At 31.7% G+C, this 22,395-nt stretch overlaps 1 protein-coding gene across 20 annotated transcripts in view; it reads right to left on the bottom strand.

Moving 5' to 3' along the window:
• Positions 1 to 22,395, bottom strand: part of SLC4A10 (solute carrier family 4 member 10) — a 350,715-nt gene that overhangs the window by 101,647 nt on the left and 226,673 nt on the right. For 8 of the 20 annotated variants that reach the window (XM_032286540.1, XM_032286535.1, XM_032286537.1 and 5 more), the window contains 4 exons: positions 18,335 to 18,495; positions 10,252 to 10,440; positions 1,397 to 1,488; positions 138 to 227 (listed from right to left, as the gene is read on the bottom strand). In XM_032286540.1, the coding sequence (XP_032142431.1) occupies positions 138 to 227; positions 1,397 to 1,488; positions 10,252 to 10,440; positions 18,335 to 18,495 (532 nt within the window). The remainder of the gene's footprint in view (positions 1 to 137; positions 228 to 1,396; positions 1,489 to 10,251; positions 10,441 to 18,334; positions 18,496 to 22,395) is intronic. The other 12 variants (XM_032286544.1, XM_032286552.1, XM_032286546.1 and 9 more) reach the window with 3 other exon arrangements.

Here is a 22,395-nt window from a genome sequence, read left to right as displayed (position 1 = left end):
CGCAATGCTTTAAAAAGATAGTTCTTAGAGTGATAGATGGAATACATTTGAACTGGCTTAATGTTTGAACCACATGCCTCCACACAGTGAAATGAGCTTTGAACCACTGTAGAAATATAGCCCGAGTATGCCCTCACCTCTCTCTCTTGCTGGTGTGGAGGTCCTTTTTCATGCCTTTGTTTCATCCCACATGGACTAGTATGCCCCTTTTGTTGGCCTCCCAGTCCCTGCACGCATAATTAACAGACTTAAGCTGGTACACCATGCTCCCACGGAGACTCCGCCAGGCACCAGAGGGAGAGCATGCACACAACTAGACCTAGATCATTTAGGCATTGTCAGAGGGATTCTGAAACAGGTCCAAGTAGCTGATCGTTATTAATCTTTTCAGAACCTTGATTCAGGCTACTTCCTCCACTGACGCCACCCATTCCCACCTCCTCCCACTACTACAATTATTTCCAGTGCTAAGGGCTTTATTAAAATATTACCCTGAGTTATTTCTATTTCAGCCACTCAGATAAACAGAATTGTTAACCTGCCTTATTTTCACCAAGTATTGAAACTCCTCCTTTTTTGCCTTGTCTTTTTTTTTTTTTGAGATGGAGTCTCACTCTGTCATCCAGGCTGGAGTGCAGTGGCATGAACTTGGCGCACTGCAACCTCTGCCTCTTGGGCTCAAGCAATCCTTCCATCTCAGCCTTCCAAGTAGCTGGAACGACAGGCACGCACCACCACACCTGGCTAGAAACTTGTCTTTTCTACTCAACTGTTACTTTGCCATAGCTTGTAAAGGCAATTGTACAATGTCAGGAATTTGCTAATCAAAATCACATTGTAACTGACTCATTATTTTCTGAGCATACATTCAAGTTAATGATTTCATTTCAGTTGTCTCCAATTAGATGTATTCCTCAACACAGTCAGTTCTTAATATGTTTTTATTGAAAACTCTGCTCAGTTTTACTATGTCCTTCTAGGATTTCCGTACAGTAAGGACTTTTTCTTGATTACATTAACAATTAAGTTTTATATTATGATTTGCTTTCCCACAAATAGAGGAAAGGTAATTTTGAACACAAACTAGCCAAAGTTTTTAAACAATAGATTAAGCTTCTGTTAAATTCCCCCTGAATCCCAGTTATTCTTTTTATTGGAAGAGATAATATTATACCGAGTGGCTGAAACCTGAATACTATGCATAGAACTCACACGTTCAGTTTTTTTTGAATAAACAAAATGTTACATGTGGACTTAATGCTGACATCTGTAACAATATCAAACTTTGACAAGAAACAAAAAAAGTGCATGCAAAATATTGTGTCAACACCTCTTAAAATGGGTAGTAATTTCTAGTAGTAATTTAGCAACTTACATGAGAGGGAGAAAAGCTCACCTTGCTAAAGTCAACAGTGCTGTTTTCTCTGCTAACATCATTTTTATTTTCAACACAGGCTGGAGCAGACTGAGGAGAAACAACCTGACCTGCTAAAAGAGATTGTTGTGACAGAACACAAACAATTACTTACATAGTTCTAGATATACTGAGTGAAATATGCACTTCAATTAAACTAGACTAACAGGTTTCTTAATGAATGCTTATGATGTAAGCATGAAGGGTCAATATAAATAGTTCTATATTAATACAAAAATTCTTATTTATCAGTTACAGGTAGAAATGGGAGAATTCAGCAAAAAAAACTTAAACCAATTTTCAGATAAAAATTCTAAATGATTCTTTTCAATAAAGTTTATCTACAAAAATATATAAATGTTACCAGGATTTTGAAGCATCATTGATTTCAATCAAAACTAATGGTATATATAAAAAGACAAGATAGACATCTGTTAAGATTTAAGCTCAGCCTGAAGAATTAAAAATGTAAAGTATTAAAAAGAACAAATATTTATCTGAAAATGACATGGTATATTTTTAGGTTCTATTGCATCTAAGAAGCCAAACCAATGAAAAACATTTATCTGGCCATAAATCTTAGAGTTTCTATATACGGGGGTTCTTTTAGAAATATCTTTATTTCACACAATACAAACCCAAGGACGTGATTTTATTTATGCCTGACTATTCTATTACATAAGCACATTGATACTAGTCTGTGATATAAAAGATAAAAACTTGAATTGTTTTAGTTTTCCATTAACACTAAACTAAAACATAATTATTTTGTAGTTCTTTTCCCTATCATAGGGAAGATGATGAGAGTTAAGTGGATAGCAATGCTGGGAGTGTGGCAATGGACAGAAAAGGTTAAATTCCATCATTCACTAAATACGAAACACTGTTGCAGTAAGTCATCTGAAATTTGTTCATAATTAGCAATCCAATGAAAATTAAACCTTTCCCCATTTTATTGTTTGTTTTTCTGTAAAATGACAACCCAACTTTGAAGCCTTGCCCATGTTTATGATAATAACTCAATGTCTCAAAATACTGCTTTTATTCACATCCATTATAGATGTTAGAAGTAGTCTCTCTGCCTGGCTCTTCTATCTACCTAAATCCTAATTTTATTCTAAATTCGCCTTTAGTGTCATTTCTCATTACTTCAGTCTCTCTCTGAATTTCTCAAAACTCCCAGTGTAAATGCAAAACCCCCCACAAAAACCCATTTCTTTATCTCCTAAAACCCCATTTATTCTTTGTTACCTAGAAATTACCAATTGCAGCTAAAAATACTAATTATTTACTTTCAAATATTACTATAATTTTGCTTTTTGGATCAGCAAGCCTCTCAAGCAGGGGTCATTTATTAATAGGAATAATTTCATGGTTTAAAGTTGTTATAATGCCAGAAAGTAATAGGATTAATATTCTTCTAGAACTTAAAGATTTCACTGCTTTCATTAAACAATGTAAAAGAATATATCTGGAGAAGATAAAAATCAAATGACTTTTTAAAATAAGTTCACCTCAAACCATGTTCACAAATTCTGATTATAGCATATTCTAGGGAAATGTATAAACTTCAGATAAATGTCAGAAAGCTACATAAATTATTTTCATTCTCCCATTTCTAACCACAATGTGCAGCTATGACTGTGAACTGTTCATTAGCAGCCTTTCAATTTACCATTCTCAAAATAATAACTGTAGTTTTAAAAAACCTTTTACATAATGCATTTGTGCTACTAACAGATGTCTTCAATCACCAGTTTCACATCATTCTCCATATTTTAATGAGTTAGAACATTAGATATATTTAAAACTAAATTTATTGACTATTCTGTAAAATTGAGTGGTGAAATTCAAGTCATGGAAAAATTTAACATATATCTGCTTTCTTATAATAATTCATTTAATGTGGTATAAATCTACATGGAAGAACAATTATTTAGTTCTATCACCGAACACATACCAAACAAAAGTCAAACCGGTGCAAAATCATTAACTTTGAAGAGATTAAATTTTGAATTGGATAGAAAATATATGGAAACTTAAAATTTGAAGAAATTGAATACCTTATGTTTTCATTTGTATATTTTAAGAAGACTATTGCATAAATTATCTTCAGCTCAGGAAGTATCTTTAAAACACTGATACTTGTAATTCTCCTTGTAAATAATTACAGTAATTAATAATATTATATGTAATAATTATAAGTAATATATTTTGAGATTTACTGTTGTATGCTATTCTTGTTCTAAAATAAGAATAATTTTATAAAATATTACCTTATATGGTTGATAATGAAGAAGGAATTTAGAAACTATTTTTTATAAACATTTTAAGTGATGTTGATAATGACCTAGTTGAGAGCTTAACTAGCAGGATACATATCAGATTACAGTAAACTTCTTACTAGTCCTAGATTTTAGATATGTCTATAGAATGGATGTTAATATAAGAAGCATAAAAACTACTAGCCCATGATAGAAAAACCACAAATTGTTTATATTTCATATTTCAGAGTAGTAGTAAATAATAGGAGTAAATATTCATAATTAAATATATTTATTCACATCAAAAGTTCTGCAAAGTTTAAATAGCATTTCAAATCTTGTTAGTATTTCTAAAAATAAAATAGTATATAGAACAATGTATTGGTAATATATAGAACAATGTATTGGTAGTATATAGAACAATGAATACATAATCTTTAAAAATTAAGGTAACAAGTTTGAATTGGGTTATTTTGAAAAAACAGAAGTTTTTTTTAAAAGCTTAACATTTTATTTGCTGTATATATATAACTAACATTCACACATGAATTATAGTCCATAGAACTAATTGAAACCTCATAAATTAAAAATAATTTTTATAGTTCTGTGATCAATTGTAATCTTTGTTTAAATATATTTTTCTTTAGTTTATGCCAATTATTGCCACCTTTCAGAAGAAAATGATGGGAATAAATTTCAAAATTAATTCCATTAACTGAAATACTATTACATAAGAAGAATTTTAAAAATTCAGATTTTGGAAGGGCATCTCTTATTTTCTCGGTGATGTCTAAGGCAATAGTGGTTCACAGAATGACAATTTTTAAATACATAATTTTACTTTTAGCCAGAAGTGAATATTTTCCTAACAGAATTACAAAGAATTTGCCAGGACATTTTCTCCTAGTGGAAAAAAATTAGTATAAAGTTAGGATTTAGCATTCATATATGTGTGGAAGCCTTATGAATGCTAGTTGTACACAGTAATTTTTAAAGTGCTATACCACAGTACTTACAAATGCTTTTTACCTGTTTTTTAATGTTACCTTTGTCCACTGATCACTGCCCATATTATTTCCTATAAATGAATGTCATTGCAATGTTTAATTATTTCTGTTATTACAATACCCACATAATTTTGAGGTATGAGATCACTGAAAAAAGACATTAATTCAGTAATCTTATTATATTCAGAGTAAGTTATTTAAAAACTAATGAAAAGTGGGTATCACTAAGATTAACTGGTATCTGTGATTATTTAAATGTAAATAGAAACATTTGAGAAACCTAATATCATCCCTTGCTATTTACTAAATACATTTTTCTGACCTGTTAAGCTCAAGAGTTCTTCACCTTAAATCAAAATTTCTAATATTTGTTTGGTATCTTATCAATTAAGATGCATATTATATAGTATTCATGTTACCACCCATTTGAATTCCTTTTTTTGAGTTATATGAATTTATTTTTTTTCCTCTGGACCTCCATGTAGGGATCATATATGTCAGATAAAAAGTTACTATAGACCATGTATTTTTCTAGGGCAAATTATAATAGATATGAGGGAAGCGTAGGAGAAAATTAAGAGTATTTCGAGTAAATACTGACTAGAAAAATGAAGCTCTGTTTTCCTGCTTGTTACAACATAACTTTTTCACTAAGTGTATCATGAAACTGGCAAAGTCATTTTCTTTATCATAAAGTTGCGGGGAAAGAACATGAGATTACATCAAAAGTACTATTTCATAACTGTAAGCAGTATTATTAAAGCACCTCATTATTGGAAAACAAAAGGTATATTCTCAAAAACCCTGTTGAGTATTATATTAACTCATTTGTCTTTGGCTATCGTTCTCTTCTTTAAGTATGCACATATGTATTATAAAACAGCAGTGTAGCAACTTTCAAATTTATATTTGGCCAAATTTATATCAATAGAATATACTGCATAAATGTATCATTACTTTCTACTGCTTAATCCACTGTAAATCACGTGCACTAGAAGGAAACTGGGATGAAGACATGAAGGTACATTACTATTAACCTAGAGACCAAGCTGGGTTACACTACCTCAGAAACCTTCAACGCATTTAGAGTACCCAAAGGGTAGGAGATGAGGGAGGTACAGAGATGAGATGAGCCTGTTAGAGACAGACACAAGACAGAGCAAAATAAAGAAATATAAAGATGAATGACAAAGTTACATACATGTGTAACAATACATTTATTCATGGGAATAGAAAACATGAAGAAAGAGGGCTAAATATTTAGAAAATGTTGATTAGGTGAGCTACACTTCAAAAACATGAAAAGTATGCACACAGTTAAACTTGGAGAAAAATTAGTATGCCTGGAAATAATTAATGCATATAAGAAATAAATTCTAACACATCATACTAGAATTATGTTCACTCTTAAAATCTAGTCTTGACATTCCAAAAGTGTAATGACAATACAGCCTCCAGGCAGACCCATCAGTTGTGTCAGTAATGTCATCTCAATTTTCTTGGAACAGTGGAAAATATCATATTTATTAAACAATGTTTAATTATTTAATATACACAAATATTTTAATATGTTTTATCTCAAGCAATTTTAAGAACTATTATTCTAGCTTTAGTTTTTTCTTCAAGGGTAAAACATTATGAGGGACAAACTTTAAACTCTGGATATCTTATTTATGAGACCATTGTATTAAAAAAGCAATAAAACATATAAATATCTAAATACATAAAGACAGCATGCATCTGAAAATTAAAAGTACAGCATTTGTAAAAGAAGCAAGTATAATGTAATAAATCTGATTTCCAACACCATAAATAAATACCATGCACAATATGTATGTGTACATTGCTTTAAAGGCTGAAATCTACCCAGGCCTAAAGAGTGAACTTTATGTCCCATCCTCCCAAATAACTGTTCTTCAGTAACCTATGGCTTTGAACAGTAGTTAGAGACTTTCTGCACTGTAATTCCTTTTGAGATCCTAAATAAAAGGTACAACTGGAAAGTATTCAGATTAGGAAAGACGAAAGATATGTGAAGGAAAACCAATAGAGTTAAAAATTATTGGTAAAGAATAGAGCAGAATAAAGACACACTATGCTTAAGAAAACTAATAATCTCAAATTATCTTCAAAAATATGAAAATTATCATGGGGCAATAATATTTTATAATAGATTCATAATCCCAATGTCTCAAAAGGCAATTGAATACACGACCCAAATGATAAATACAGATACTGATACATTTTGCCTTCTAGATCGCTTAACACAAAAGTCTTCTTTTTAGTTTTAGAAAATCTTCCTAGTACAAATAATTATTTGAATATTTTTGATATATTTATTTTGAGTGTTTTATCACTCATATTCTTTTCAGGGTACTAATGTCAAAGTAGATATTATTTTTCTATTATTTTTGCTGTTGTTTTGCCAAATGTAACTGTCACTTTTTATTGAAACACCAGAATCAGACATTTAATTCTCACAGTTTTGATGCTTAATGAAAAGTGAAAGTTAAACACAGCATGGTGGCATTAAAAATGCATGGTGAATCCATAGCATCCTGCATGTTAGCCCTGAAGATAAATGTGGAATACCAAGAAAAAAATTATTCAAAAAAGTAAACTAGTGTATTTAGAGATGAGATTGACAAATTATCACAAATCACTAAAAAAGGAATGAACAAAAGATAGTAGACTAGGGAAGGAGAAGATAAAGGAAATATACTATTTTATTAACATAATCTATAAAACAGGGAAGACCCCATTTGAAATACAGTGTCTGAATATTTCACCCCTGAGAGTATTGCCAAGGTAGCACACTCAAGATATAAGTCAATTAAGAAGTAGAAACTTTATTCTCTATGACTCTTTCAGACTTATCTACATAAGCATCAATTTGTTTTTGAAGAAATTTCAGCACACATTAAACAAGAAGCAGGGACTTACTTCTACCACTATGATTAGGGAGGAAAATGTGTTCTGCTTTCAAGTTTCTGGAAACATCTTTGCTCTATTTAATTTCTATTCTATAATATTTTTTAAAGCCAATCGTTTTGCATAATAGATTTTACTCAGGAGATTTTTAAAAATTAATAGTATCACCTTTACTTTTTTGAGTTTTGAAATCCTTTTGCATCTCTCTGTATTATTGCACAAAAATTTAAATCTCTGTTGCATATTTAAAACAGAATGTCCAATTTATATTTATGGCTATTAATTTCAATTTGTTTATATATCTAGAGTTTGTTAGGTTTTAGAGTTCATAAGTAGATTGAGAATCTTAGTAGTAAAGGTCTTTCATATTTTTTTTCACTTTTGGGTAGGAGATTTATTTCTAAATTGGTGAAGTCTATACATATTTTCAGAATTCTCAACACACATAATTATGCAAAGTGTGTGAGGAAGCAAAACAGAGTCATAAGGAGGTGTTATAAGCTTAGGCTTAGAAAACCACTTCTGACAGCATACTCTACAACAATACTTAATTGGGTATATGAATCTTATTAGAAATGTTTCCAAGTTTTTATTGCCCTTACGTATGCCTCAAAAAGATTGTATGTGTTCAGATAAAGGCTGATTGTACAGATGGTGACAGAATCACTTCAGAACCACTCAGATTCTGGTTTTCGGGAAAACCAAATCATTTCTTAAATAAGACAAAAAGCAGGCTCTCAGAAAACCTTGTATCTATATGTAGATTTGTGATTCACAGTTATAATTCTATCATCTCTTCTTATGTTTAATAGAAGTTTAAAGTAGTAACAAACAGTGTGCCTAGATCTGCATCATATTACAATAAATAATTGATCCAATAAATTCTATAGCCTCTTACCTCAAAAAAACAAAATGCAATGAAATTATTTGTATAGTAAACATTATCTCCAATGAAATTTAATATATAAATCATAAGCAGTTCAAAATCCAAGATCCTTGCCTCTTTGAAAAAACATGCCTCTTTCTCAAAGATATATATCTTATTATCTGATTTCCAGCAAAAGTCATGAAGGCAAGAGTTCATTTTTATAAAATCTGCATGCATCCTTAGAAAGTTAATTCCTGGGTATATTTTAATAAAGTTTTTGGAATCATGCAGACGTAAGTCCATAGCCAAAATTAGTAAATATCTGAGTCTATTTTAACATTATCATACCAAATAAATACTAGAATTATAAGCATAACAAAAGCACTACTTTTGTAATACATCTCTTAGAATATAAGAGCCTGAAGTTTTGTTACCTTACATATCACATATTTTAAAGCAAATTGTGATTTAGAATATAAATATGTTTTAAATATACGATTTTATTCCAAGCAAGTTAAACCTCCTCAGATTGTTCAGTAGACTCTATAAACACAAGTTGGTTTTTGTCATAAAGTATTCACAATTATTTTATTGAACTTAATATATGTACAACTATACACTTTTCTATGTAACAAAAATGATTTATATTCAGTCAATAAAAAGTCACAAAAATCAAATGAGTATTTCAAAAATGATTTTTGTCATTAACAAACTGGTTTTACATTCTGAGACAAAAAAAATCATACCTAATCATCTTTATCTATTTAATAAAGCATTTCTTAATATTTGTTTATGTATGTATATTTAATTCAGCAGTATGAAAACTGATTAAAATTCCCATATGAAGTAAAGTCTGGAGAAAACTAATTTTCATACATTTTTATTTAAGGCATCTTTGAAGCTTTTGAAAATAGGGTGAGATTACATGATATTTCATGCTGTCAATACATGTGCTTTCATCCATTTGTGGAAATCAGTCTTTCCAGTAAAGCATTTGAAAATACTTTTCATTAATTTTTATCTCTTAGAACTGGAAACTTTTAAAGCTGATTGAAGTTTAACAAATTCAAATCATCTTCATGGTAATCTCATTTTTTTTTTCATGAGAATAATGGAAAGGATGGATGATAACAGGAGATTCCTAAGCAACTTCCTTAGTGCAAATGATGATGAGTTAAATAAATGCAAGGAGAGAACAAAAAATACAGGAAAGATAAAATCGTCTGGAGCATAAATCATAGTAAGTCAAGATTGCTAGGAAACAACAGTGGTCATCTATGTTGGTGTATGAAGATGGTAAGTGGGGTGGCTCCATCGATGTTGAAGATGCCGCACCACAAACAGCAATGAGCCCTTGAACTGGAATCAGCCTTAATGAATGTAAAGCCACCTTTTCATTTCCTCTATTGGAATTTGTTAACTATGAGCAACATGAAACCAATGTCTTTCTTCTACAAACACTAGATGATGACCATGATGGCATAAGTCAAAGCCCTTCATTACATTTTTAAGCTACAGGACAAAGGCTAGGACCTTATTTGGTATTTGCATTTTTTTCCCTGAACCTTTCGGGAAAATTAAATTCTTTTCTAAAATTTTTACAATTTGATGCTTCATAATAAGACCATATACTCACGTGCAAGAGTTCACAATAACCTGAATTTCAAAAAATCATTTTCTTATAAAACATATTTTAAAAGATTAGAAGCCCTTTGATATTTCAGAGATCTACTGCAGACACAAAGAGCACAATAAACAAACATTTACCATTTTTGTCCATGGAATTTGGTTCTGACTGTTTCTTGCCAATATCAGCAAAGGAACGAACAATGGGAATCCTGTTGGTGAGTTTTTTCTGATTCTGATGATGATGCTGTTTCATCAATGCCTCATGAACCCTATGGCGTACATCTTCATTCAGCTGCCCTGAGCTCACTTGTTGGTCAAGAACCATATCTGAAGAGAAAAGGCCGGAAGAAGATGAGCACAGCTTTCCTCTAGCACATATGCCAGCCGTGAACCACTGAGTCCAAATATGCAAGCCCTAAACAATATTATTCATCTTGAAATAGGAAAAACTTCCTTAAAAAATTTCTAAGTATGGTTTTATAAGCAGAAATTTATCTTCCATTGTAGAAATGTTGCACAAGAAGGACTTGGGCAAATTTTAATTATGAACCATTCTATTTTAAATATATAATTCTTATTAAGTATTATTTTTCAAATGGATATAGTTGCATTGAGAAGAAAATTCTTTATTTCTCATTATTCACACTGATGGTAGGAATATGTATAGAGATAATATCAAAATTCATAGTGTGTTTAAATTTGAAAAGTGGTCTTATATGTATATTATAATATTCTTCGCATTTTCTAGTACAGAATAATTTTCTTGTTTCCTCATTAAGTAAACACAAGTCTATCTGTGAAAATCTGATGCAAGGAGGCCTATGAAGCAATCTAGCTGCTGAATTTGGAGAGTAAACAATTCTGTTTCATATGGATAGAAAATCAGCCCTTTCTCAAACTTTCCTTGAAACACACTCCCTTGAGAATGTTAGATTAAAAAGATACTTTATAACTGCAAAACAAAGACTGGAAGGTGAAATTTCAGAAGTCTATAATTAAGCAGATTATTCACCATACATAGTATCAAAGATGTCAATAAAGTAGATTAGTAAAGGCATTTTAAGTTTCTTAGTGATATTAAGATCAAATCAATAAACGTTTGTGTAATTAATCTGCCTTCTGATTATCAAATGTGATCTCTAATTTTTTTAGGCATTAACACCTTATGTAAAGCAGATCACAATGAACTGCCTTCCACTTCCTTTTTGAGTACAATAAAAGTTTTAAAGTTAGGAGAATGCTCCCTTACCAACAATGTTTTCCTTCAGTGTGAAAGGGAAATGAATTAGGGGACAGATTTAGGCCACTTTATGACATTCTAGCTAGATGACTTTGCAGAGTTGAACAGCCTCAGTGTCCTTATTTGTAGAATGGAGGTAATAATATCTATATCATATGTTGATGACAAGACTAATGACATAAAGCACCTGATGCACTGATTGGAATATTGAGGCTATAAGTAATTATTTCCCAGTACAGGATTTTCTTTCCAATTTTCATTACATAGATTATGGGTTCCTGGTTTGAAATTTGTGGTGGGTTTTAATACATTCATATTTTATAACAGTTTATCAAGCAGAGACAAAACTGGGCTTATCAACAGCAGAAAACTCAAATTAAACTATCTAAAACAATTTTATTGACTCACATAACAGAAAGACCAAAGTTAAATTGGCTCTAATTCTGCTTCTCTGTGATTCTGTTAACCTCTCCTCCTCTAGAGTAAGCTTTAATCTCACGCTGATTTTCCTTCTGGTAATAAGGTGGCTTCCAGCAGCAACAAGGAAATATATATTTTTGTTCATATACAATGAGAAATATATTGGTATTTTGTGACTTTCTCTTAGAAGAGTTATTTTTTTCCCTGGCCAGGAAAAATTATCCTAAGTCTAACTGACATAGCCCTGCCCATCTTGAACTAACCACTGGCAAAGAAGATGGTATTCATTTGACTGACTTAGGCTAATAAAGAATTGCCCTTCGCTCTAGAGTTAATTCTCTAAACCAGAGATAGACAAGCTCTTTTTGTACTGAGCCAGCTAATGAATATTTTAGGTGTTGTAGGCCACATGATCTCTGTCACAAATACTGAACTTTGCCTTTGTAGCAGGAAAGCAGCTAAAGGCTTTCACAAATGAGCCTAGTTATGCTCCAATAAAACTTTTTTATGGATGCTGAAATTTGATTTTTATATAATATTACATCAAATATATTAACTTTTTTTTTATTATTTTTCAACCATTTAGAATATAATCACCATTCTTAGCTCAAATGCCCTACAAAATCAGACAGTAGGCCATATTTGGCACATGGGGTATAGTTTTCTCTATCATTTTTGTGTTTACAATGGAAAGAGGTAGAATGAATATTTGGAAGTCACCCATAATATATACCTGGAATGTTTGAAAGTCAGTCACTATAATTACCTCAAAGGTCCCTTCCAATTCTGAAAATGTATGATACTATAGAATAATATTTAAATCTATTTTTCAGTTCTTTGGAGATCAGTAGTTATAATACCCCTGGGTTAATCTGAAATAAAGGAGATAATAAATTGTCAACATATATGACATTACACTGAAACCTTGCTAAGATGGAAAAATGTATATAAAATATGCATATACTTCATAATGGAAGTTGTAAAGTGGTTATAAATATGAATACCAATATGATATCATTGTAAGGCAGTTCCACCATAAGCCATGATATGAATTCCCCATTCAATATTCTAGTCAGAATTAAAAGTAATCACATAGTAAACCTTGAATGCATTTATGATTTTTAATTTCTATTAAAGCACAATGTTTCCAGGCTCGAACACTACAAAACTCATAGGTCACTATCTTCACAGCTTTCCAAATATAATATTTTTATTTGAAACAGTTACATATGGAAAAGTAAATGTAAAAGAAAAAACATACTCATCTGTTCGTTAGTTAAAGAGAAATACACAGTAAACTTCTCCAAATTATAGCTGTATCAAATTATATCTTGTCCGGAAAAAATTAATCATTTTCCTTAAGAATATAACTTACAGTGGGGTAAGATTTAAGTACCAAAAGGAATCTGAATTAGTAATCACTTACATTGTTCTTTTCACCACTACGATATATATTAGTATTAACTTGAAAAGTGTGAAAGGATAATGGACCATAATGGCTTTGGGTCCAGAGGGAAGTCCTGCAATCTCAGCAGGCTAGAATGACTAAATAATACAGTCTAGTCTGCCCCAGGATCTGGATGATAAGAGATAAAGCAAGAAAAAAAAAAGGACAAATAGGTCACACTCTACTAACATTAAGTAGGGTCTAGAAGCACTAGTAGTACTTGTGGAAAAAGGCCTCAGAAAAATGAAAAATTGTTTTTCATCCTATCACGTAACTTTTATCATAATCCATCTTGAATGAAAGCCCCTAGAGGCTATGACATATTGCAGATTCTATATAAATCTCTGTGTTTTTGAAGATCATCATCTCAACGTTTTGAAAACCCATTGTCTTATCTTTAAAGGATATTGGGGGAGATGGAGGAATTTGATATGAAGTTCCTAAATTCTGTAGTTTGGTTTCCAGCACTAACAGGATTATGTGTACTAAAGATGTAAATTACAATAGAACACTTACTTTTCAGACCAAGGATTGTCACAGTATAGGCAAGTTAAAAAATATATGGTTATTCCTATACTTTCAAATCTATAATTAGATTCAGTGGAGCAAACTAGATTCTTTTTTCAATGAAAGATTTTATTTTTTCCCTGAAAAACATTTATTTTATTTATTTATTTATTTTTAAATTATACTTTAAGTTCTGGGGTACACGTGCAGATTGTGCAGGTTTGTTACACAGGTATACACATGCCATGGTGGTGGTTTGCTGCATCCATCACCCCATCATCTACATTAGGTATTTCTCCTAATGTTATCCTCCAGGAGCTCCCCACCCCCAGGCCTCAGTGTGTAATGTTCCCCTCCCTGTGTCTGTGTGTTCTTACTGTTGAACACCCACTTATGAGTAAGAGCATGCATTTCTGTTCTTGTGTCAGTTTGCTGAGAATGATGGTTTCCAGTTTCATTCATGTCCCTGCAAAGGACATGAACTCATCCTTTTTATGGCTGTATCATATTCCATGGTGTATATGTGCCACATTTTGTTTATCCAGTCTATCATTCATGGGCATTTGGGTTGGTTCAAGTTTTTGCTATTGTGAGCAGTGCCACAATAAACATACATATGCATGTATCTTTATAATAGAATGATTTATAATCCTTTGGGTATATACCCAGTAGTGGGATTGCTGGGTCAAATGGTATTTCTATTTCTAGATCCTTGAGGAATTGCCACACTGTTTTCCACAGTGGTTGAATTAATTTACACTCCCATCAACAGTGTAAAAGCATTCCTATTTCTTTTTAAATGAGTTGGGGGCTATGTTTGATGATCTGTCCATTGTACTAACTTTGCTTTGGTTTTAATTTCTTCCTAATTCTCATTGACAGAATTAGGTTAAAGTATACACATACCACAGAGGGGATATTTTCATCATTAATCTTCATAATGCTTAATTTCAAAGACATTAACACAGACCACAAAATTCCCTGTAATTTATATGAATATAATTCAGAAACATATTCAATACAATTAATCTCCATATCAGACTAAATTGTGGTAAGAAAATATATCTGGGGAATTTTAGATTTGAAAAGGTTAAGTAATGTTTTGAAGGATAAAGTTTAAACTTATTGAGTTTCCTGAAACATTGGGAAACAGATATATTTTAAATTAACTTTAGCCAAAAGAAAATCCCACTTTAATTATACCAGAAATTCTTGACAGACCTGCCAGATACAAATGGGATTTTTTGATACTAAGTCTACAAAAATATCTTAAGGAATTATTTGAGTCTGTTAAAAACATATCAGAACATTGATGTAAAGATCCTTGATCATTACAAAACAATATCTGGATCATATTCATCTACTAGAAAATGTCTGAAAAACATCAATACTGCAAACCCTGTGCATTCACAAAGTACTAGTGATTAGAAGCTTTAAAGGTAAACTCTTAACACTTAGCTTTGTAAAACTAAAACTAGTGACTAATGTATGTGAATTATGGCTAAGAGAGAAAAATAATAATAAATAAGAGCTGAGGAAAAAGTTTCAGGGCTGACTATTAATCACTATACCCACAAAGTATCATGAAATAGAATAAAACAAAAATTATGGCTGGGCACGTAGCTCACGCCTGTAATCCTAGCACTTTGGGAAGCTGAGGCAGGTGAATTGATTGAACCTAGGAGTTTGAGACTAGCCTGGGCAACATAATGAGACCCCATCTAAAAAAAATTATGATTATAGGTTAGTAAAATAATTATTTCAATTTCTGCAAAGGTCATCTTCGATAAGAAACTTTCTATTTATCTGTTTATTAAGAAATAGTTCTTTCCTACTTCATACATTGTTATGATAATAAAATATAATGATGTGAAAATACTTTGCAAAGTTAGAGGTCTTAGAAATGGAAAGCATGCTTATTTATTACCAACTTAGTAACGCAGCTCATTTTTTATAAAATAAAAATAGAAATAAACAATAAGAAAATTACAAGCAATAGAGAGAAAATGTTTTAATGAGATTATATTGAGGGCACAAATAAGTAACTTTTAAATTTACTCAAATTATAGTTATCAATGAGAGGGACTCTCAGTAATGATTGTAAAGGAATCTAAGGTAATGATCTACACAAATATTTGTAATCATATTTTTCTATGTGATGTTAGCTCTAAACCACTGACATATTCTAAATGTCATTTTACAGACTGCTTTACACTGAAAAATGGGACATTCAGGTTGGGCTACTTCAAAGTCAGAAAGATACACCCTAATTAGAAGAGCAGAAAGAATTCTAAAAAGCTATTTAGGGTATCAAGACGTCATTGAACTACTTTCACTGTAAGGATAGACTTGGAGAATGTAATTTGCTTGAAAAGACTAGATTTAACCCAGTTAACCTTCACATATTCTACAAAATTTAGCTTGGGAAAGGGGGACACAGTTAGGAAAAAGTAGCATAATTTTAGACAATGAAAGTAAACTAAGGTGATAAAATGAACTGTGTTTCAGTCAAATTACCGGGGGAAAATTTCCTCATAGGAATTCTGAGAAAAGCATTAGAAATTACATAATTTAAGAAATGTAAAGACTGGCAAAAGTATAAAGGGTGTGTTATGAGGCTAATTTTGCCAGGTGGTAGAATGTGACAGTTTCGTTTCCCATTTCAAAATGTATTTGGATTAATCTATTTTCAAAGGTAACACCGTCATGTATTTAAGCAGCAAAAACAAACCCCTTAGACCAAGGTCTTTAACGTTCTAAATCTTAGCTTCGTTATTTATGAAATAAGGATAACAATAATAATACCAGGCCCCAGGCTTGAGTATTAGAAAGATAATTACAAACTTAAGAGCTTTCTATACTTCAAAGTAGTATGAAAAGCCTGGCTGTTTTATTCTTAATTAAAATATAAAAATGTTTATTGGGTATTAGCAAGACCCTGTAATGTAAAGGTAAGAAACTGAGTTGGATAGTTACTATTTCAGCATTCATAGGGAGTTTGCTAATTTCTATGTTAATCTTTTTCTCTTGATTTGGTGCAGCTAAACACTATACAGTAGCCTGCATACTTCTAAAAATTATACATATATGTTTAACTTTATAAAGTCTTTTAGGCTACAGTTATATAATTTAAAGAATAATCTCTTTACACATGTTATATGAAACAGAAGAGGACCGCTTATCTTTCTGTTTTACACATACTGCAATGCCTATCAACACCAATGACTAAATCAATAATTTTTAAGGTGATAAATGTGCCATCAAAATTTGGGTGACATCCACTTCAAGACATCTCTTTTTCTTCAGACAAAAGTTGTAATGGAATAGAAAAAACACTAGGCTTAAAGTTAGGGGCCCTTGGGTGAAATCTAGGCCATGACAATTTTAGAGGTTCTATTTTCTGATTGAAAAATAAGAATGACATCTACTTCACAGGGCTGTCTACAGATTAAATTAGATATGTTATTTTTCTAATACATTATTCTATTATATATAAGTAAAAACACACATACAGTTTTTTTCATTTCTATAATATGCTTAAAGTATTAGGTCTTTCTATATCACAAATAAATATTACATGGAACGAATTTTATTTTTTCCCAAACTAATAATTTTTTAAACTGCCTCTTTTCTTTCCCCCCCCCCATTTATTTATTTTATTGCATTTTAGGTTTTGGGGTACATGTGAAGAACATGCAAAATTGTTGCATAGGTACACACGTGGCAGTGTGATTTGCTGCCTTCCTCCTCCCCATCACCTACATCTGGCATTTCTCCCCTTGCTATCTCTCCCCAGCTCCCCACCCCCCACCGTCCCTCCCCTATTTCCCCCCAACTGACCCCAGTGTGTAGTGCTCCCCTCCCTGTATCCACTTTATTTGTATTTTAAAAACCTCCATCAATAATTTCATTTATACTCTTTCAAAATTCATTTCTGTGTTTTTGTATTATTTTGTTTTTACTAAAATATGTTTGTCTTCTGGTAAAAAGATGCAGGAGTTTTTTACTCAATTTCTGTAATAATAACACATTTCCTAAATATAACAGTCTGTATTATAAGACATCATTGGATTCTAACACTAATCATTCATCCTAGGGACAGGTTATAGTATTGAATTACAAAACAAATCTTAACTGTATCACTTGACTTCCTCTGGAATTCAAGAGTTTTAATTAAGTTTAAAATAAATGGCCATAACTTTCTGTGTCCACTCTAAACCAACATTTTCCTGTTTATTTACATTTTTCATTTGGTTATTTCATGTGTTTGACTATTGAAAATAAGTATTTAGTATGAGGTTTTCTTTTTTTCCTTTAAATTTCTAGTGGTGAGAATCTAAATGTGATAATGAAAACAAATGATGAATGGGAATCAAGACACTAGGTTCTTGTCCTAGACTTGGCACTGCCGAATTAGACAATATTTCTCTGAGATTCAGCTTCTTTTACTTCAAATAACAGGGTAAGAGAAAATGACTTTTAAGGCCTCACACAGTGATTATGAGAATTAGTTTTCCAAAGTTCATACATATTTTGAATTATAAGGAAAAGAGAGTAACAAAAAAGTAGCTGTACCTATAAAATAGACTAAGAGAGAAAAAATATACCTGCAATTTCTTCTAAAGTGTTGGCATGCATGTCCAGCAACACAGTTCCATTCAGAATACAACTTCTCAACTCAAACAAGCTGTGCAATGAAAGAGTAGCCACATAAGGCTTGCTCCACCTTTCTCCTCCATCTTCCACATCTTCTTCAAACTTCAACCACCTATACAAACAAATATTATCAGCACAGTTTATATTATATTGTAGATGAATGATCCTTTATCCCAAAAATAAAAGGTTGAAATAGAAAAATAGTCATATTGTGTCTTGCTTCATAGGTTTTGGAAGTATATAAAAACTAGCTTAAGCCATTTGGCTTATTTCATTTTAATTCCATTTAACTAGTATTCTTTTGTAATTAAAAAATAATTGAAAACAAAGGAAAATTCATGATATTTTGTTAACTTGTCTAACTCTGAAGAAACATTTAAATATAAGTGTTTAACCAGTGATCACAGCAAATCTTATGTACCACTAATAAAGAATGTATACTTCATGGAAAGTTAATGGTAATTGAAACAAAATTAATGAATACTTATTTTTCTTTATTGGGAAGTCTTAACCATGAATATTTTAGCCTCTTGGTAATTTTCTTATAAGATCTTGAGGTAGGATAGCATGATTTGGGGCCTATTGTATAGGGAAAATACTTATTAGTCTTGCTTGGATGAAAGCTAGCAATAACAGTCACTTCCTAGGGACTGAATATGTGAGACTTGAGCTCAGACTCCACCCCTGGGTGTTCCTGCCAGGTTAGATAATCAGAGAAGAATCTTGATGTCATTATGTCAAACAGGAGACTAGTATCTTCTTGGACTGAAATGAATAGTAATACTATATTATCTATAAGCAAGATAAATGGAATAAAGAGAAACCAATGATTTTATTGCTCTGGCACAAACTACTTAATCTCTTATCCTTTTAGGAACTTGCTTTCTAATCCTAATAAATGACCAATGTAGTTTCACCATTTCTAATGACCCTTAGTCTAAATTGTCTTGCCAACCTCCATCTCCACCATTTCCTTCATTTCTTTTCTCCTTGGTCATTTTTGACCCTAATTTCTCTTTCTAAGTAATATCATTCAAATCCTGTATGTAATATTATATTACTATTTTGTGTAATAAAGTGGTCCAACTTCAACACACAACAAATATGCGGGAGTAATCAAGTGGATTAGCCAAAAGTAACTAACCCAAAGAGCTAGTCAGAATGATTAATATGCAGAGTAGTGAGAAGGATCAGGAAAGCTATGGATCTGTCTCTAGTGTTTAGGAGGCAAAAAGAAAAAAAAGTAGCATTTCTATTGCTGGGTCAAATCCCAAATGATTATAAATCATTCTACTATAAAGACACATGCACACATATGTTCACTGTGGCACTGTTTATAATAGCAAAGACTTGGAACCAACCCAAATGACCATCAATGATCGACTGGATAAAGAAAATGTGGCATATATACACCATGGAATACTATGCAGCCATAAAAGAGGATGAGTTCATGTCCTTTGCAGGGACATGGATAAAACTGGAAACCATCATTCTCAGCAAACTGACACAAGAATAGAAAATCAAACACTGCATGTTCTCACTCATAAGTGGGTGTTGAACAATGAGAACACAGGGACACATGGAGGAGAGCATCACACACCTGGGTTTACTGGGGGATGGCAGGGCTTGGGAAGGGATAGCAGGGGGTGGGGGGATTGGGGAGATAATGTTAAGAGGAATACCTAATGTAGATGACAGGGGAATGGATGCAGCAAACCACCATGGCATATGTATACCTATGTAACAATCCTGCACAATCTGCACATGTACACCAGAACTTAAAATATAATTTAAAAAAAAAGAAAAAAATTGTCAGAAAGTGAAAAAAAACAATAGGGAAGAATACTTATACTTGCCAAAATTTACAATCAAGTAAGAATAGGTATGGCTATATAGAAAACATGGATATTGAAAAAACTTACTTTTAAGCCACAAATCACCAACAGTATCTCTTCAAGGCTGAGCATTTTACAGAACATTTTTGTCTACACAGAAGGTTTTCATATTAATTATTCTTAAAGTTTTTCAGTCCTAAACAGGGCCGTAATACCTCATAAATCATATGATGGTCTTTAGTATTGTTACGAACTATAACTGATTCTCCCTCTCTTCCTAGGAAAGAGTAAAATAACATTACCTGACTCCCTTTTAATTGAGTGAGTCCATGTGTCTGTGATTAGTTCTGGAAATGAAGTGGGGACAGATATTATGTGTGTGTCACTTCCAGACTGGCGCATTTAATTGTCAAGAGGATATCCTCTGGAGCTCACCTTTTCCTTGACATGCAACCAGCAAAATTCAAGATAAAGGCTGTTCTAACAGCTGAGGTCTCTAAGTAACTATTTAATTAATACAATGAACAGATGAGCAAAACTCCAATGATCCATGATGGACATGAACTGTGAGTCACAAATAAATAGTTTTAAGCCACTGAGACTGCAGGATATTTTTATAGCATAATTTAGCCCTTCCCATCTGATACAGAATACCATTTTAGCTATTCATATCAGCATAAAAATCCTAATCAGAATTAATGTTGAAAGAAAATGTGATTTTAATAAATAAATTAGTATTTCTTGTCAGATATGAGAATAAGGCCATGGTCACATTATGATTTCAGTATCACAAAGGAACAACCTCTTGGCAGACATTTTAATGGAATAGTATTATATAAACTATCTTTGACTAGTTAAGAATAAAAAGAAATTTATATTTTGTCTGTAATCTACAGCTAAACCACTATGCAATAAAAGGAAAGTCCTTTAACTTCTCTGGGCCCATTTTCTCACAGTTAAAATGATGAGACAAATATAACACATTAAATAATTTTCCAAAGATCACCTAGCCAGTGACCTTGTCAAACCAGGATTCAACTTTAAGTTTTTTTTTAATTTTTATTTTTCTCCAGAGTCTGTGCCCATTTCCCACCATAATACAGTGATTTGAATTGAATTTATAGTATTTTTTAGCTCAAAGATCTTATGCTAATGCTTATAGCAGAAACACGTTTAATTTTCATCCATATCTGGAGCCAATCTTAAGTTGCAAAATGCTCTTTGTTCTCACTTTTTCTTTTACATTATTCTGATTTGTTTTCTTTATTACCTATCATGCTAGATAAAAATAGGTGGTTTTCCTTTGTGAATAAAACTCAAACATACTATTCTGTGGAAGGGCTATAATGAAACTTTCCATAAAGAAGTGGTGTCAGGGGAGTGAATACAGCTTTTATTAAATCTCCTAATTAAATTATAATCTACTGACATATGCTGTGGGTTGCAGATAAAAAGACCAAAAGGACGGAGACTATATAATAGCATGTATGCTGGTGTTATTTTGGCTGACGAACTTCATTAAGTTGGAAAATTAATTTCTAGTCTATTTGATGGTAAAGGAAATCTAGAGTTTTAAAAGGGTGTGCTACAATTTGAGGAAATACAGGTTTTCCTCTATGTAAAATGTCCTCAATTAAAGTTTCTAGAACTATGGTACTTTCTGTCATCCCTGTCTATAAAATTGATTCTAAAATGTTGTAACAGTGAGATGATGGGTAATAGTGAGATGATGTCTCTACAAGAAATAAAAAATGTTAACCAGGTGTGGCGGTGCATGTCTGTAGTCCCAGCTGCTCAGGAGGCTGAGATGGCAGAATTGCTTGAGCCCAGGAGGTTGAGGCTGCAGTGAGCCATGATAATGCCACTGCCTTCCAGCCTGGATGACACAATGAGATCCTGCCTCAAAAGAATAAATTAATTAAATTTAATATAATCTCCAAAAATTATACTCAAGTACAAATTCCTGCAATGTCTTTATACATTACTAAAAAATTACATTGTTTCTTAACTACTTAAGTGTAACTATAAACTTACCCATACAATAATATTGTTTGTAAGATGTAATAATGTTAATAACAAATTCACTTTTAAAATATTCCTGGACCTCTTGATCTATATAGAATGATAAAATCCTTTTTTTTTTTTTTTTTTTTTTTTTTTTTTTTTTTTTATATTTT

The sequence above is a fragment of the Sapajus apella genome, unplaced genomic scaffold, assembly GCF_009761245.1.
Source record: "Sapajus apella isolate SASKATOON/1434 unplaced genomic scaffold, GSC_monkey_1.0 scaffold18, whole genome shotgun sequence".
Lineage (NCBI taxonomy): Eukaryota > Metazoa > Chordata > Mammalia > Primates > Cebidae > Sapajus > Sapajus apella.
This window is presented reverse-complemented; position numbering and strand designations above follow the sequence as displayed.